General features: G+C 52.0%; 1 protein-coding gene across 1 annotated transcript in view; it reads left to right on the top strand.

Annotated features, from left to right (window-relative positions):
* Positions 1-13,176, top strand: part of LOC144733444 (DNA-binding protein RFX6-like) — a 40,020-nt gene extending 26,844 nt beyond the window's left edge. Inside the window, exons 15-20 of the mRNA XM_078615352.1 lie at positions 1,588-1,710; positions 1,844-2,179; positions 2,635-2,771; positions 3,138-3,324; positions 4,682-4,912; positions 6,811-13,176. Coding sequence (XP_078471478.1) covers positions 1,588-1,710; positions 1,844-2,179; positions 2,635-2,771; positions 3,138-3,324; positions 4,682-4,912; positions 6,811-6,995 — 1,199 coding nt within the window. The 3' untranslated portion in view covers positions 6,996-13,176. The remainder of the gene's footprint in view (positions 1-1,587; positions 1,711-1,843; positions 2,180-2,634; positions 2,772-3,137; positions 3,325-4,681; positions 4,913-6,810) is intronic.
* Positions 13,177-18,575: the final 5,399 nt, after the last annotated feature.

Here is an 18,575-nt window from a genome sequence, read left to right as displayed (position 1 = left end):
GCGACAGCCAGATCGTCGGACCCTACGTTTGGCACGCCGTTGGCACGCAGTCGCGACCGCTGGCCTAATGTTGGCCCAAAGTCGCTCCGTGGTTTGAGATTGTTGGCAGTGAACAGAACTCCGTCATCGGTGAGTAGCACTACCCACCCACTCACCTACTCACCTACTCACTCACCCAGCCACTCACACACTCACCCAGCCACTCACTCACCCACTCACTCACCCCAATATTCGCCCCAACACGTTCCGCGTTCCGCGAGCATCGCGTTCAACCCGCGCCGAGCAGCGTGCCCGAGTGCTTGCGGGGCGAACCTTCATCCGGCAGCGGATCGATAAAGAGGGGACGGCGAACGTCGCATCCGTCCGACGCGTCGGCGCAGGTCGCTCGTGACGTGGGCCGCCCAGAGTGTAGGTCGGTGCAACTGCGGCCGCGGCCAACTGGGCCGGAGGGTCCATGGCGCGCCGCGTTGCCCCACCGGTGTACCCGTGTGCGTACGTGCGGCGGCGGGCAGCGATCGAACGCGACCGCCCGCACCGAACGGGCCCTGAGGCTTCCCCGAGGTCAAGGGGTCGGGGCGAAGCGAAATAACAATGAGAGCCATTTTCTTTTTGAACGCCGTAAAAGTAACTCGGAATTTCAAAGAGCCGCAATGGGTCTGCGCGGTGAAGCGGCGGCGAGTGCCCGCACCAGACTTGGGCCTCCCCTAGGTCGACTCAGCCGACGAGACGTCACGAAGCAGCAGTGCTGGAGGAGCCACCGCATGCGGTTCTGGAGCCGCGGGGTTTGCCGACCTCTGCTGTAGGTAGCCTCAAATGTGTACCTGGTGCGGTATACACCGCAGTCAACCCGTACGGTTTCTATCCCGTGTTCTTGTACAGGAAAATTGTGTTTTCAGGTCCATACGGCGTACAGCCGTTTCAATACGGGCAACAACAACATTGTTTTTGTCTATTTGTTTGTGTTTCTCCCTCGTGATGGGGACTTCGTAGGATGAACGTTGAGATTCATCAGGGGCACGGGGGTGACCAATAAGGTCTGAATTGGTCTGTGATAAGGGAGGGCACTGATAAGGGGTTAACATGGAACGTGAATACGAGACGGTGCTGCTTAATAAATAACGGTCACGAAGGAGCAGTCCTTCAAGAGCTGCATGCGGCGGCGGTTTGCCAACCTCTGCCCTAGGTCGACTCAGCCTCAAATATGTACCTGGTGCGGAAAATAAATAAATATAAAATAAATCGTCAGCTGTGGGGAGACAAAGGCAGCAGGGTGACGGTGCTGGCGAACAGCACCCGCCCCAGCGGCCTGCTCAAGGCCACGCGGGGGATCTTTGTCTTCGTTCAATCGGGGAGCGGCGGTTAGCGCTGCGCCACGAGCCGCGACCGCTGGCACCAGTTGGCATCGGCCTTGGGCCTCCCTTAGGTCGACTCGGCCTCAAACGAATATGTGGCGCTCGACTCGTGCGGCCACCCACGCTACTCGCGTGGCACGCCGGCCTTCGTAGGCAACGCTCGCTCAGGCCACTGCTAAAGGCTACGCGGGGGGCGGACGGGGTGGGATCGCTGCCTCTGTGTGTGTGTTGGCAGGCTCGTTTCACCTGATCCGCATGCTGCTGGACGAGTACATCCTGCTCGCCCTGGAGACTCAGTTCAACAACCACAAGGAGCAGGAGCAGCAGAGCCTGCTCGACAAATACACGCGCAATGGAGGTGTCTGTCTCGCACTCACACGTACGCGCTGTCTGCCTTCCATGCACACGGACACACGAGTCTGTGGTGCAGGCATAACGAAGCTGACCCCTGACCTTCCTTGCCACCCCCCCTCCCCCCGTGCACCACCCAGACGCGAGCCGCACTACCCTCAGCGCCACCCCCAGCTCGTGCTTTCTGGCGAGCCGGGCCAAGGCTTGCTTGGCCCTGACCCCAGGGCCCGAGAGGGTCAAACGCGAGTCCACTGCTCCGGCTCTGCTGCAACCTTTGCAGCAACAGCAGCAACAGCAGCATCAGCACGCTTACCACAACCAGCAGAGGCACCACCACCACAACCACCACCACCACGAAAGCCAACAGCAACATCATCATCAGCAGCAACAACAGCAGCATCATCATCAGCAGCTGTCACCCATGAGATGCGGCCTCTACTCCTCTATGCTGGGAAGCCACGAAGCGACTCTTGCAGGTGAGGCCCCTTGGAATCATCGTCGTCATCATCGTCGTCGTCATCGTCATCGTCGCCGTCATCGTCGTCGTCGTCATCATCGTCATCATCGTCGTCATCGTCGTCGTCATCATCATCGTCATCATTGTCGTCGTCATCATCGTCGTCGTCATCGTCGTCGTCGTCGTCGTGAGCCATGCTCTATCCACTGCTGGATGAAGTGCTCCCCATGCCGCCGTGGTGCGTTATAAACGTGCATCGTGGATGCAACCTCGGCATCACTCAGCTGTCACGCACTAACGCTCGTCCCGTCCTTACGCTGGTCGCGTACTAACTCCTGTCGTGCACTCACGCTAGTCTCGAACTAACCCCCGTCGCGTACCAACGCCGTTGTGTACTAACGCCCATCGTGTACTAACGCTAGTCACGTACTAACCCCCGTCGCGCACTCACGCCCCCGTGGTTTCGTCGCCCAGACTACCCGGCAGGTCACCCGGAGCTGTTGCTGAGCCGCGGCAGCGTCATCATGAACCAGCCGCCGCCGCCGTCGTTCGGCCGGCCCGCGGCCCCCCCTGAGCGCGGCGGGGGCCGCTGCGGCCCGGGGCCCCCCCAGGTCGCGCCAGCCGCCCCCCCGCCGGCTCACGGCTACGCCGAGGCGGCCTACGACGACTCCCTCGACTACTATCCCGGCAGCAGCTACGGACGATCCCACCACCACCACCACGAGCAGCAGCAGCTACAGCTGCACCACCACCAACAGCAACACCACCACCACCACCACCATCAGCACCAAGACAGCAGCAATGGCAACAACAGCCACCACAACCGTACGGGCAACAGCGTCTGCAACAACAACATCATCGTCGTCGACAGCAGCAGCAGCAGGAGTCATAACAACACCAACAACAGCAGCGGCAGCGGCGGCGGTGGCCGCGAGGCCTCGCAAGGCCACGTCTACGCCACGTCGCCGTTCCGCCAGCGAGGAGGCTACGCGCCGCCGCCGCCACCGTTCCACACGGGGGCCGCCTACGGCCACGCGGCGTTCGCGACGGGGCCGCGTGGCGGTTGCGGAGTTGATGGCGGCTACGGCTACGGGCTGCCGATGGGCAGCGCGGGGGGCGATAGCGGCGTGGACGCGGGGTTCTCGTGCACCGCCACGGGCCCAGGTGACCACGCGGAGGGAGCGGTGGTGGGGGCCGGGGGGAGGAGTTAGGCATTGAGGTTCAGAGGGTCAGGGGGTTAGAGGCAGAGGCGTAGCTAGGGGCGGGCAGGGGGGTACATGTGGCCCCGGGCGCCAAGGTAAAGGGGCGCCAAAATGAGGCTTACGACGTTACATTATAACTTATTGCGGCGGGCGCGGTAGCCTGAAACTACCGCACACATCTACACCTCAGCTTAAAAGTTTATATATCCCGCCACACACAGCCTACATGTCATGTAATTACATTTTGGTTTGTGATTAAACGGGGGGGCCGGGGGGGGGGGGCGCCAATTTTATAGTTTGTCCCCGGGCGCAAAATATCCTAGCTATGTCACTGGTTAGAGGAACACGGGGGTTGTGCGTTAGGGTGGTGAGGGGGTTTGGGGTTCGAGGTGGTGGTGCTTGAGGTGAGTGGTTAAGGGGTGTGCCGTTTGGGTTTACGATTTTAGGTCGATTTGGCCTCAAATGAGTACCCGGGTGCGACGTGTGAACTTTGTCACTGGGGAGACAAAGGCGGCCGGGCGTGGTGTTGGCCACCCAACCCCCTCGTGCACCGTTCCGGCCTTCATTAGGTGCTGCTCGCTAACAGCACTTGCCCCAACAGTCTGCTAAGGCTATATGGGGGAACTTTGTCTTTGCGTGATTTGAGAGTGGAACGGATCAACGCGAGTGAGTGACTGCGAGCGATAACGGGTGCTGCTCGCTAACAGCACTTGCCCCAACAGTCTGCTAAGGCTATATGGGGGAACTTTGTCTTTGCGTGATTTGAGAGTGGAACGGATCAACGCGAGTGAGTGACTGCGAGCGATAACGAGTGCTGCTCGCTAACAGCACTTGCCCCAACAGTCTGCTAAGGCTATATGGGGGAACTTTGTCTTTGCGTGATTTGAGAGTGGAGCGGATCAACGCGAGTGAGTGACTGCGAGCGATAACGAGTGCTGCTCGCTAACAGCACTTGCCCCAACAGTCTGCTAAGGCTATATGGGGGAACTTTGTCTTTGCGTGATTTGAGAGTGGAGCGGATCAACGCGAGTGAGTGACTGCGAGCGATAACGAGTGCTGCTCGCTAACAGCACTTGCCCCAACAGTCTGCTAAGGCTATATGGGGGAACTTTGTCTTTGCGTGATTTGAGAGTGGAGCGGATCAACGCGAGTGAGTGACTGCGAGCGTTAACGGGTGCTGCTCGCTAGCAGCACTTGCCCCAACAGTCTGCTAAGGCTATACCGGGGGTGGATCTTTGTCTTGCGTGTGCGTGCGTGCGTGCGAGAGACCGAATGAAGTAACGGCCGACCCGATGGTGCCCCCCCCCCTCCCCGCGCAGGCTTCTACGGCGTTGGCGCTCTAGCCGGCCGTGCCGTGCCGGTCATCAGCTGCCACGGCGCGTCGCGGGCCCCGGAGCGGCCCGACCCCCTGGGCCTGCTCTGCGGCGGAGAACCTCCCGGTTACTACGGCGACGGCAAGCATCACGGTTACTACGGCGACCACAAGGCTGACGACGGTTGCTACGGGGCGAGGAAGGCGGATGAGGAGTATGGCTGCTGCTCGTCCGCGGGTGAGGAAGGGGTACCAAAGGCGGTGGCGACGATCACAATCCGTGTTGCGTGCGCAGGCTGTTGGGGCCTTGTCACACACACACAATGGGGCCGTCCATAAATGACGTCACGCACCTAGGGGGGGGGGCGGGGTCAGACATTTGTGACGATGCGTGACGAGGAGGGGGGGGGTTGAGAAATGTGACGTCACGTCAATATGCGCAACTTTAAATAAATATAGACAACACGTTCTACTTAATTAAATAGATTTTTTGATGAATGTTTTCGCCTACAACATCAGAGTGCAGCGCCACATTAAATACGCACTACAATGACAATAGTTTAAAGCGATTTGAAGCATGTTTAATTTTTTTTGGGGGGGGCAGAGCTTTGTGACGTTATATTTGAGGGGGGGTCTGATTTTTTGTGACGCCGTGTGACGAGGGGGGGGGGGGGGCAAAAATCGTCCAAAATCGCGTGACGTCATTTATGGACGGCCCCAAAGACAAAGACCCCCATTACAGCCTTAAACGACTGTTGGGGCAAGTGCCGTTAGCGAGCGCCTATGAAGGCTGGCACGGCACACGATGGGGTGAGGTGGCCAGAACCGACTCCCGGCCGCCTTTGTCTCCCCAGTGGCGATGTTTGCACGGCGCACCGGGGGCTCGTTTGGGGCGAGCATCTGAACCAGTGCTGCACCTCCCCTGGGTAGATTCGAGTCGGCTCAAACACACACGAGACAAAGATCCCCCGTGCAGCCTTTGCAGATTGTTGGGACAAGTGCCGTTAACGAGCAGCGTCTGTGAAGGCCGGCATGGCACACGATGGGGTGGGTGTCCAGCACCACGCCCGGCCGCCTTTGTCTCCCCAGTGGCGATGTTTACACAACGCACCAGGTACTCATTTGAGGCTGAGTCGACCTAGGGGAGGCCCAGGTCCGGTTCAGATAATCGTCACTGGTGTTGGCCGGGAATCCAACCCTGGTCGCCAGGTTCATAGCGCAGCGTAGCGCTAACCGCTGCACCACCGCTCCCCCCACGCACATTAACAGACACACAAACATATACCAGGCTACTTTCATCATTAGGCCCATCTCTTTAAAGTGGCCTTCCCTCTCCAGCTTGACCCGTTGCCCCAGGTTCTGTTTTCGTTTCCTGCTGTTCATGCCTTGCGTATTGGGATCTTAGGATGGAATGAGCATTATACATTAGAATTTTTGTCATATTATTTTCTAATATGTGTATCTCGGTCACATGACTGCATGTGTCTATCTAACACGTGCATGCCCATCTAGCACGTGTGCATCTATCCAACACGTGCGTGTGCGTCTATCCAACACGTGTGCGTGTGCGTCTATGTATGTACGTTGAACTTCCTTCGCGTTGTACGTAGCCAACTGTGCGAATGGGAAGGACGACAGGTGTGTGTGCATGTCTATCTGACATATGTATGTGTGTATGTGTCTGTCAAACACTTATGTGTGTATCTATCTTACACGTGGGTGTGTCTGTCTATCATGCATGTGTGTCTCACACATGTGTGTGTGTGCATAATACGTGTGCCTGTCGAACACGTGTGTGTGTGTCTATCTGACACGAGTGTGTGTGTGCGCGCGTGTGTGTGCGCGTGTGTCTCTGGGGAGCGGTAGTGTAGCGGTTAGCGTGCTGCGCTACGAACCTGCCCACCCTGGTTCGATTCCCGCTCACGGCTATCACCAGGGACGATTATTTGAACTCGTCCCGGGCCTCCCCTAGGTCGACTCAGCCTCAAATAAGTACCTGCCACGAAGTTTAAACATTACAACTAAGCCTTCATAGGTGCTCGCTAACGGCACTTGCCCCAACAGCCTGCTGAGGCTCTACGGGGGATCTTTGTCTTTGTCTATCTAACACGTGCGTGCGTGTGCGCTGTCTGACAGGCGACGCAGATGCCTCCCTGTCCCAGTGCATGTACGACAGCAGGGCGGCTCTCTACAGCTCCCAGCATGCCCTGCACTACGCCCAGCACGCGACGTCGCATCAGCAGCATCAGCAGCAGCATCAGCAGCCGCCCCTCCCGCCCATCGCCACCGTCTTCATGGACCAGATCATGGGCGAGAGCTGAACCGACCAACGTCTGCCCGGCACTTCCCGAGCGGCTACGGCGATCGTGATGATCAGCGATCTCTCTTTCGCGCGGCCGATGGTGTCGATGCAGAACACCGGCTACGATTTCACATTAAAAGTTCAAAGTTCATTTTATTAGGTATAGCCCTGTGAGCCATTCGGCTCTTGAATCGGGTGCAACCGCAACTAACAAAAACATGAACGAGAAAACATCTTAAAGTGACTATGTGCAAACAGAAAATCCAAGAAAAGACAGAAAAATATTGCAGAAAAATCACCGTACACCAACCCTGTGCAAATATCCCAGTGGGATGCAAGTCAAACAACAACAACCACAAGACAACTTAGATTAAGGCCATCAGTCTAACTCTGTACTACAACAAACAAACATGGCCAAACCAAAAAACTTTTCGAAAATCACCAAAATAAAGCCAAGACAGACAACAGCATCAGGAGCAGCGCAGTGGTGGCGTGTCGCCGTGATGTCTCCTTCTTCGTCATTCGTGGATCGGGGGCATTGCGTCGTTACGCGTTGCTACTGTCCGTTCTGGATGACCAACAGTCACGGCACACTGCTACTGGAGAGTTTTTATTTTAATTTTTCCCATTTGTGCATCCGGTATCCGCATCTACTGCTGCCATGGTTTGTGCGGTTGAGGTTGGACCACGAGCGATGCTCAGCGCCGCGTTCGATCGTCAAAACCAGCAAGATCAGCCTGGGGTTGCCACCCTTCCGTCTGATGGACATGGCAAACGAAATCCAAGATGCAGCGCGGGGAGAAGAGGAATAATCTCTCACGGTCGCGGAAGATGGGGAGGGGGTGGGGGGGGGAGAACTACGTGGGCACGCATCGTCTTGAGTGGTGGATTATCCTTGTTGTTGTTGTTGTTGTGTTTATTATCACGCAACTAACAAACAGCTGCTGCCTCAAATTTCGATTTAAAGCTTTCGTGACTGCAGGGATTCATCTTCTTGGTTCTTTCGGTAAAGTCACGTAGAAGGGAAATAAAATAATAAAATAAAACATAATAAAATAATTATCACGACGTTTCGGCTGCAACGCAAGCAGCCGTCCTCAGGTGAAGAGTGAAGCACCACGAAGCTCCAAGCTTTATATTTTTTATATTTTATTATGTTTAATTGTTATTATTTTATTATTTCCCTTCTACGTGACTTTACCGAAAGAACCAAGAAGCTGCTGCCTCGTGAACGAGGACGATCCCCGGGGAGAACCGGGACGGTTGGCAACTCCACCGCACCACGGGAGTGGGGGGGGGGGGGTCAGCTGTATTTTTTTTTATTTTGGTTCAAATGCTTTTTTATTTTTTTTTCCCAGCCTCTTAATTTCTCACCCAGTGTGAATTATCCGGGTCGCTGGTAGACTTGAGTAGCTGGCACGTGACTGTTGTAGCTGAGGCACATATATTTTTTGCCGGTCGCTGGTAGACCAAGCTGAAATTCAGCCCCGCTTCAACAAATACGCAGGCTACAGTACAAAGACAAAGGTCCCCCCCCCCCCCGCTCTGTATAGCCTTAGCAGGCTGGTGTGGCAAGTGCCGTCATCTATTAAGGCCGGCACGTCACACGAGAGGATGGGTGGCCAGCACCACGCCGGATAATAATTTAGGGCTGAGTCAACCTAGAGGAGGCCCAGCCATGAGCGGAAATTGAACTCGTGGTCACTGGTTTATAACACAAAACATGCCATCAAGTCTGCATTAACCACCCTTACTTGCGGCATATTTTGCCACAAGTATGCATGGCTAATGCCTTGCATGCCACGGGGGCGAGATGTTATCTGCCTCGCCTGGTATGCAGGAGGTCGGGGCTTCGATCCCGACCCTGATGCCTGCTGTATATTTGGAGTTTGCGTGTCGCTCTCCCCCGTGGTGGCGTGGATTTTTCTCCGGGTCCTCCGTGTTCCCCTCAATATTTCGAAACACGCACTTAGAATATTTGGCGTACTGTACACTTCCACGTGATAAGCCACTTCGTTGAGCTATCATTTGTGGCCAGGACAAAGAATTGTTATACAGCTTAGTGGGCCTTAGCTGGTAAAATAAAAATAAATTTAGATTGTATCTATGTTGTATTTGAACATATTTACACCTCCTGTTATATTGCCACAAACGGTAAAGCCCTACTCATCATTTCAATACTGGCAAAAAAAAATGTCCCATGGATGGTTCCGAGGTCGTGTGTCGCACGTTAACTTCAGTAGCAGAGGTCCCTTGCTTCGTTACGGTCACAGCGGTTCTAAAGCTCTACAGAGAACTGCTTTTTGTGTTTAGTTTGTTGTGCTCCCCTCCCCGCACCTCCGATTAACACGGTTGGCTACGCACGGTGTGAACGAAGGTCAACACACGCGCGCGTATATACAGATCACATCTGTACTGCGACGCACAACCCATCCAGGAAAATGCTGTGACTGGCAGACGCATCCTTTGTTCATTGTTACGTACAGGGATATTTGTTTTTCATTGTGTGTCTGTGTGTTTGTGTTTCTCTATAGCGGATGATGTTTTGTGTGTTATATATATATGTATGAAGTTTGCGCTTAGTCCCTGCATCTGTTTACATCGTTTAGTGGAAGAGAAGGATATTATTTTTTTAATTTTATTCCCTGTAGGAGGAACGGATATTGTAACCAGTTGTGCCATAAGAGGCTACCACCATCGTCATCACCATCGTCATCATCGTCGTCGTCATCATCAGCCATGGTCAATCCACTGCCGGATGAAAGGAAGACACCACCGCCGCAAATTACGATCGCGCGCATCAATGAACGATCCACCCAGTGCCTGCATATTTACCGATTGCATCGCTCCGTCTCCGTGGCGGACTTCCTTTCGGGCGCGTTCCGTCTTATTTGCTGCCACTCCGTTATTATCCTGCTAGCCACGACGCGTCCTACACAACCCAGAGACTCACATAGACCCGCACTGAGACCCAGAGACTCACATAGACCCACACTGAGACCCAGAGACTAACATAGACCCACACTGAGACCCAGAGACTCACATAGACCCACACTGAGACCCAGAGACTCACATAGACCCGCATCGAGACCCAGAGACTCACAGAGACCCGCATTGAGACCCAGAGACTCACATAGACCCACACTGAGACCCAGAGACTCACATAGACCCACACTGTGACACAGATACTCACATAGACCCACACTGAGACCCAGAGACTCACATAGACCCACACTGAGACCCAGAGACTCACATAGACTCACACTGAGACCCAGAGACTCACATAGACCCGCACTGAGACCCAGAGACTCAAATAGACCCGCACTGAGACCCAGAGACTCAAATAGACCCGCACTGAGACCCAGAGACTCACATAGACTCACACTGAGACCCAGAGACTCACATAGACCTACACTGAGACCCAGAGACTCACATAGACCCACACTGGGTCTCACACTGAGACCCAGAGACTCACATAGACTCGCATTGAGACCCAGAGACTCACATAGACCCACACTGAGACCCAGAGACTCACATAGACCCACACTGAGACCCAGAGACTCACGTAGACCCACACTGAGACCCAGAGACTCACATAGACCCACACTGAGACCCAGACACTCACGTAAACCAACACTGAGATCCAGAGACTTGCATAGACCCGCACTGAGACCCAGAGACTCACATAGACCTACACTGAGACCCAGACACTCACGTAGACGTACATAGAGACCCAAAGTGTGTTTAGAGTATTCCGGATACTTTAAATGTCCACGCGATAAGCCACTTGGTTGAGCTATCATTTGTGGCCAGATCGCTTATTTAAAAAAAAACGTCTATAACTCAGTGCGCCTTAACCTGGTAAAATGAAAAAAAAAATAACTAATTAGTTTTAGTTTAAAAGAGTGGGGATGAAAACGTAACCGTGGAGGAGAGTAAGCGTGACTGGGCGCGGCGTGTCGCGTGGAGGAGGGTGCTCGAGACGATCCGTGGAGCCGCCGCCAAGCGGCACGTCCGCTTGCGGAGACGGAGCGGCGAAATGAGCCCGAAATGGGCAGGAGCCACACGGATCGTCGTATCGCGCCACCGTAGGAGATGACGGCTGCTTTGGGGAGGGGAGAGGCGTTCATCCAGCAGTGGAATAACCTACGGCTGATGATGATAACGACGATGATGTACTGGGTTGCAAGTGTTGGGAGTAGCCGACACCTTGTGAATTGAACGCACGTAATAACGGTGCCCGTCCAGCAGTGGATAGATCGTGGCTGATTGATGATGATGACGATGATGGAGGAGGTGATGGTGGTGGCAGGGAGGACATGCGGAAACGAGTCGACGATCGTTTTCGATTTAAAGCTTTCGTGACTGCAGGGATTCATCTTCTTGGCTCTTTCGGTAAAGTCACGTAAAATGAAAAAAATAAAATAATAAAAATAAAACATAATAAAATAATTCTCACGACGTTTCGGCCACAACGCAAGCAACCGTCCTCAGGTGAAGAACAGCTCTGTTGAGACGACAGAGTCTGAATGTTTATTTTTATTATTTTATTATTTCCATTCTACGTGACTTTACCGAAAGAACCAAGAAAATGAGTCGACGATCGTTCATCTCCGGGTGTCGCCTGCTGTTGGCCGCCCTGCGCGAGCGTGGAGCGGATTTATTTTGATCTCGATTTGAAGCTTTCGTGACTGCAGGAATCCATCCTCTTTGATTATTGCGGTAAAGTCACGAAAGAACCAACGAGTACGGATTCATCATGGGACCTCCTTTGCCAGTACCAAAATATACTAATAGGGTTTTTCCCCTTTTTTCTGGCAACAAAACTGACACTTTTTGCAAGGAATCATGTTTACATTAACCACAATACTTGCAGTCAAATGCAAACAAAAAACAATAATTTATGCATTGTCTTTGGAACTGATTGGTCCACACCAGAGACAGCTTTCTTTGGAGCCTCGTCTCATATGGTGTTCGACCAAAAGTACGGATTCATTTCGTTATTCGCGGCGTCGCGTTCGGTCGGCCCTCGTCGTGCCGTCGAATAACGTGGCCGAGAGGCACGCGGCCGCCCGGGCCTTCGCGGCCCTCCCGGCCGGCCCTCTTCAGCGGTGAAACCCCCCAGCGGCGCGTTGTCTGACGTTTCGCTCCACGTTCCGCGGCAGGGGCTTCTTCGGGAACTCGACGGAGCCGCTCGCTTGTTTTTACCGTGCTCCCCGAACGATTTCGCGCCGCTGGATGCTGCTGCTGCTGCTGCTGCCGCCGCCGGTGATGGCTGGTTCCTGATGGAGGTCGCCCGGCACGTGGAGCGAAACGTCGGACACCGTGGAAAACGACGCACGGCGCGGCGACACGACCCGAATGCGCGTCGGCGGACAGGAGGCTGCGGCGGTGTTGTTTTGTTTTTGTGTTGCACTGCGAGAAGGGATGGTCTCGCTCTTTATTTAATGACTAGGTTGTATGTGGTTGTGCGTGTGTGTGGGGAGCGGTGGTGTAGCGGTTAGCGCGCTGCGCTACGAACCCGGCGACCCGAGTTCGATTCCCGCTCACGGCCAACACCGGTGACGATTATCTGAACAGGTCACGGGCCTCTCCTAGGTCGACTCAGCCTCAAATGAGTACCTGGTGCGTTGTGTAAAAACATCGCGACTGGGGAGACAAAGGCGACCGGGCGTGGTGCTGGCCACCCACCCCCTCGTGTGCCGTGCCGGCCTTCATAGGTGCTCGCTAACAGCCCTTGCCCCAACAACCTGTTGAAGCTTTTAAGGTGGGATCTTTGTATTGGTTCTTGTTTAACAGTGGGGAGCGGTGGCGCAGTGGTTAGGGCACTGCGGCTACAAGAACGCGTGAGCCCAGAGTTGGGCCTCCTCCCCTGCTTCGGTCGGTCGACTCAGCCTTAAATGAGTACTGCAACCGGTGCGGTGTGTGAACATCAGCATCGGGGAGACAAAGGTGGCCGGGCGTGGTTTTGGCCACCTGCCACTTCTTGTGCTGTGCCGGCCTTCATAGGTGCTCGCTAACAGCACTTGCCCCAACAGTCTGTTAAAGGCTATACGGGGAATCTTTGTTTTTAGTTGTCCCAGTGTCGGAATTGATTAGCCTTGGAGTTTGTTTTCTGAAATTTGTTTTGGGACGAGCGTGATTGAGATAATTAATTGCGTCGTGAATTTTTAATTAAAATATTTTTTTTCTTACAAGAACTCTGTCGTTCTGCCATGCTGTCTATTTGTACACAATGTTGAATGCTCATTTGCAACAGGTAAATGTTCAGATTTGCAACAGCTAGCTCATGCCACCGCTGGTAGCAACGGTGGCGGGAGGGGGGTACCTCCACTCTCTCGAGCCCCTTCTAGTGGAGGGTATTTTTTAATCCTTTATATTAAGTTCACTTGCTTGCTTGCTTGCGCGCTTACGACCGTGCAAATCTTTCGGTCGTTTTTTAACCCACTTCCCGTGATCCAATCGAGCTGACATTTTGCACACAGACTCGTTGTGCGTGACAATTTATTTTCGTGAAATTTTTTTTCCAAAATGTTCCACTTTTTAGGAAAAAAAATATTATATTTAATTTAAAATACCAATGTGATAAAAATGAAACTCTTACTCAAGAAAAACAGAAATGAATAATAAAATAAAACCGATGCCACGCATATAAAGGATTTATAGTGAAAAACGTTGTTTTTACGGGTTAATTTTTGGCCTACTCTTCCACCCTGGCGCAGACGTTTTGTAAAGTGTGGAGTGCCCACACTTTACCCCACCACGCGCGACATGCCGATCATAGACGAACTGTGCACGTGCAGCCACTTTCACTGCTGCTGGGTGGAGGGCAGAGGCTGTTGGGGGGTGGTTTGGGGAGCGGTGAATTTGATCGAAATCGGAATATTTATTTATTCTGGAGGAGGAATCCGATGAGCTATCAAGCTCTTTTTCACAGATGTCCAGTAGGGGCACGGGGTAAGAACGTCACAACAACAAACACGACACATACTCTTAGGTTTTTCGGTAAAGTCACGTAGGTAAAAAATAATAATAATAATAGAAATAGAATGATAAATCACGACGTTTCAGATGCAACACAAGTCTCCGTCATCAGGTGGGACCGTTACAGCTAGATGTACCGTCTCAAGTGAGGCAAAATTCCAAGAGTCAAGCTCTTAAATACAAGTTTAAGGGGGGGCGGAGGGGGAGGGGCTTATCTGAATGTGTAAGCCAATGAGTGGAACGTGTTGGGCGGGTGGGCGGGGCTAAAAGAGAACCGTTGGTGCATCTTGTTGATGTTTTGCCCGATGTTGGTTGACAATCAAAATACAAAAAAGGAGAGGAGAGCTTCTTCTTGGTTTTTTCGGTAAAGTCATGTAGAAAGGAAATAATAAAATAATAAAAATAAAACATAAAAAATAAAACAGACCTGTTCTTCGCCTGAGGACGACTGCGTGCGTTGTGGCCGAAACGTCGTGATAATTATTTTATTATGTTTTATTTTTATTATTTTATTATTTTCATTCTACGTGACTTTACCTAAAGAACCAAGAAGATGAATCCCTGCAGTCACGAAAGCTTTCAATCAAAGAAAGGAGAGCTGTTTAACGCTGGGGATGTCAACACTCGGTAAAGTAGAACAGTACCTGTCAAATAAAACACGACAAAAGCACGAACAGAGGTGCAAAGTACAAGAAATGTAAACAAATCGCCCAAACACACGAATTAAACTACACCATCCGCATCCTACCAGGCAAAGCCCACTGAGGTTTTGCATTGTTTTTAAAAAGCGACCTGGCCACAAACGATAGCTCAACAAAGTAGCTTCTCATTTGGGCATTTATAGCAGCAAAACAATCTAAACAGTCTAAACGCATTGTGTCTAAGACAACTGCCACCTTCCTATCAATTGTCACGCCGGGAGAAAGAATCAAACCGGCCCCCTCTGGATCGCAAGCCACGGTAGCTTGTAGATGTTAACTACCTCGCCTGGTATACAGGAGGTCGTGGATTCCATCCCGACGCTGACGCCTGCTGCTGTATATTTGGGGTTTGCGTGTCTCTCTCTCATCATCATCATCACCACGGTGGCTTGGAGATGTTAACAACCTCGCCTGGTAAGCAGGAGGTCGGGGCTTCGATCCCGACCCTGACGCCTGTTCTCTCTGTGGTCGCGTGGATTTTTCTCCGGGCCCTCTGGTTTTCCCTTCCACATTTAGAACAAACATCACACGTTTAGAGTATTTGGCTGCTATAAATGTCCGCATGATGATAAGCCACTTCGTTGACCTATCATTAGCGGGCCAGGTCGCTTCTGAAAAAGACCTGTATAGCTAGCTCAGTGGGCCTTACCTGGTAAAATACAAAACAATTTGTTTCGTTTTAGTTTGAGTTTGATAACCATCACAACACTGTGGCAGCATCTCTATTAACGTATGCTAATCATCGACTACTTTTCTGAGTGGAGCAATCACGGACTACGTATTTCATGATTTGCAACAGAAACCTGCACCGCTGTTCTGGCTTGGACAGAATACACGTGGTGTCTCTCGATTGACGTAACGGTATATGAAGAAAAAAACACGACCAAAACGCTCAAGACGAAAGTCAGTGAATGGCAAATGGCTTTCCCCCATTAATTTGATACTACTAAATGAAGGACATATTTCTGACCGTCATTCCAACTCTCCTCCAAACCTGAAAAAGAAATGCACCCATACCTACTATAATCACCCAGGAATGTCAGTTCTTAACGCTAGTGACGTCACTCCACATCGAACAGCCCCCCTCATTAATAATCATGAGCAGGTGACGTCCTCCAAATGGACACCCCCCTCCCCCCCATTTTTCCTATTCTTTGGGTCTTTCGGTAAAGTCACGTAGATTGGTTTAAATAAAATAACAAAAACTACGACGTTTCGATCGCAACACAAGCGGCCGTCATCAGGATGATGCGATCGAAACGTCGTTTTTTTGTTATTTTATTTGAACCTATCTACGTGACTTTACCGAAAGACCCAACGGATATGAATTCCTGCAGTCACGAAAGCTTTAAGTCAAAATTTACCTCCCCTTAATAATAATTGGCGGCTGACGTCACTCCACATGGGGGGGCAAGGCGCCTCCTCCCCCCTCCTCGGCGTCAACTTACAACTCTCGCTACAAAGGCAGAACCCTCACGTCATCACGTGATCTCCGTAACGCTGTTGAGACATCAAAGTAAAAAGGACGTCATTATGAACAAGGGATTATAACCTTTAAATGCAATAGGTCTGTGTCACCGCGCCCTTACAAATTGCACACGAATTGATGCAATGAATATATCACGTCGCGGTCTGATTATGGCTTGCAAGTTTCAGATTTAGTGCAATACACCCGTCCTTGGACGGGCTAAAAAATAGTTATTAATAAATTATAATAAAGTGGATAAATATTAAGACGATTGAATGACAAAATAACTAACCTTTTCTTGAACTCACCAAAAGATCTTCCGCATCTTCTTGGTTCTTTCGGTAAAGTCACGTAGAAGGGAAATAATACAATAATACAAATAAAACACAATAAATAAATTTATTTTTTTATTTTTTTATTTTTGTTATGTTATTATTTCCCTTCTACGTGACTTTACCGAAAGAACCAAGAAGATGAATCCCTGCAGTCACGAAAGCTTTAAATCTAAACTAAACTAGTTTTACATGATAGTTTTTTTGGGTCAGTTCGTGTGAATATATTCACGCGAATATATTTCCGCGGTCGAACCCACAAACCTCCATTGTGGATAATATTGGGTCACGAAAGCCATCTGAAACTAAACGAGTTTTTTTGTATTTTTAGGATTTTTTTTTTTATTACTCGACACTTTGTTGAGTTTGCTTCTGTGTGTAAATAAAGGCGGCTTCCGCTATTGTCACTATCGCTGCCACTTGCAGGATAGAAGATAATTAAGCCAGACAACTGTTGGTCGGTAGCTATCTTCTTAATCCGTTCATCAAAGGAGCACAACGATTGTAAAACGGGTAAACAAATCAACGGACCTGCACACACCCCAATACACGCCCGTGCACTGTCATATATTTGTATAAACTTGACTGGACATGTATGCACATATATACACCTGGATACACTTAGACACACGAAACATCCATCTACACAACATACACCTGTGCACATCTTACACACCTACACACACCGGCAAATACCTATATACACCTATACAGACACCTGTATCCACCTACACCTGTGCACACCTGTATGCACCTGGAGACAGGTGGATTTCACTTCGACATAAACTCCGCGCACACCTGTTTAGATACCTGGGGGGATCGGGAGGCGGGGGAGAAACTCAGGTGCGTGGGCGCTCATGTGTTCACAGGTGCGAGCCACTGGCAGCAATGTTCACATGGAGGGGTGTGGGGCCGGAGGGGGGGGGGGCAGTTGAGGGGGGGGCACTTAAATTCCTTCGAGCGTGGAGGATGAAGGACTGCGCGTGGTGCGTGCCAAGGTGGGGATTGTAAAGTGGCACAATCAGTGTTGACGCGTTGTCGCGCAGGTAATTGTTGGGTGATGACTCTGCAAGAATGGGAGAGGTTGGGGGGGGGTTAATTATCCGATACGGACTGTAGACTGAGCGCGCATTCGGCGTGACGGTGGAGGTATGAGAATATTTGGAGTTGCCACTCATCCCCATCTCACTCTACTCCTCTCCACGCATTCTCCTACCTCTCCCCTCTCATCTCACTCCACTCTCCTCCACGCACTCTCATACCTCTCCCCTCTCATCTCACTCTACTCCCCTCCACGCACTCTCCTGCCTCTCCACTCTCATCTCACTCTACTCCCCTCCACGCACTCTCCTACCTCTCCCCTCTCATCTCACTCTACTCCCCTCCACGCATTCTCCTACCTCTCCCCTCTCATCTCACTCCACTCTCCTCCACGCACTCTCATACCTCTCCCCTCTCATCTCACTCTACTCCCCTCCACGCACTTTCCTACCTCTCCCCTTTCATCTCACTCTACTCCCCTCCAAGCACTTTCCTACCTCTCCCCTCCCATCTCACTCTACTCCCCTCCACGCACTCTCCTACCTCTCCCCTCTCATCTCACTCTACTCCCCTCCACGCACTCTCCTACCTCTCCCCCCTCATCTCACTCTACTCCCCTCCACGCACTCTCCTACCTCTCCCCTCTCATCTCACTCTACTCCCCTCCACGCACTTTCCTACCTCTCCCCTCCCATCTCACTCTACTCCCCTCCACGCACTCTCCTACCTCTCCCCTCTCATCTCACTCGACTCCCCTCCACGCACTTTCCTACCTCTCCCCTTTCATCTCACTCTACTCCCCTCCACGCACTCTCCTACCTCTCCCCTTTCATCTCACTCTACTCCCCTCCACGCACTCTCCTACCTCTCCCCTTTCATCTCACTCGACTCCCCTCCACGCACTTTCCTACCTCTCCCCTTTCATCTCACTCTACTTTCCTCCACGCACTCTCCTACCTCTCCCCTCTTATCTCACTCTACTCCCCTCCACGCACTCTCCTGCCTCTCCCCTCACATCTCACTACTCCCCTCCACGCACTCCCCTACCTCTCCCCTCTCATCTCACTCTGATC

The sequence above is a fragment of the Lampetra planeri genome, chromosome 47 (assembly GCF_965212315.1).
Source record: "Lampetra planeri chromosome 47, kcLamPlan1.2.h2, whole genome shotgun sequence".
NCBI lineage: Eukaryota > Metazoa > Chordata > Hyperoartia > Petromyzontiformes > Petromyzontidae > Lampetra > Lampetra planeri.
Note: the sequence above shows the minus strand (reverse complement) of the source record. Positions and strands in the feature narration are given on the sequence as shown.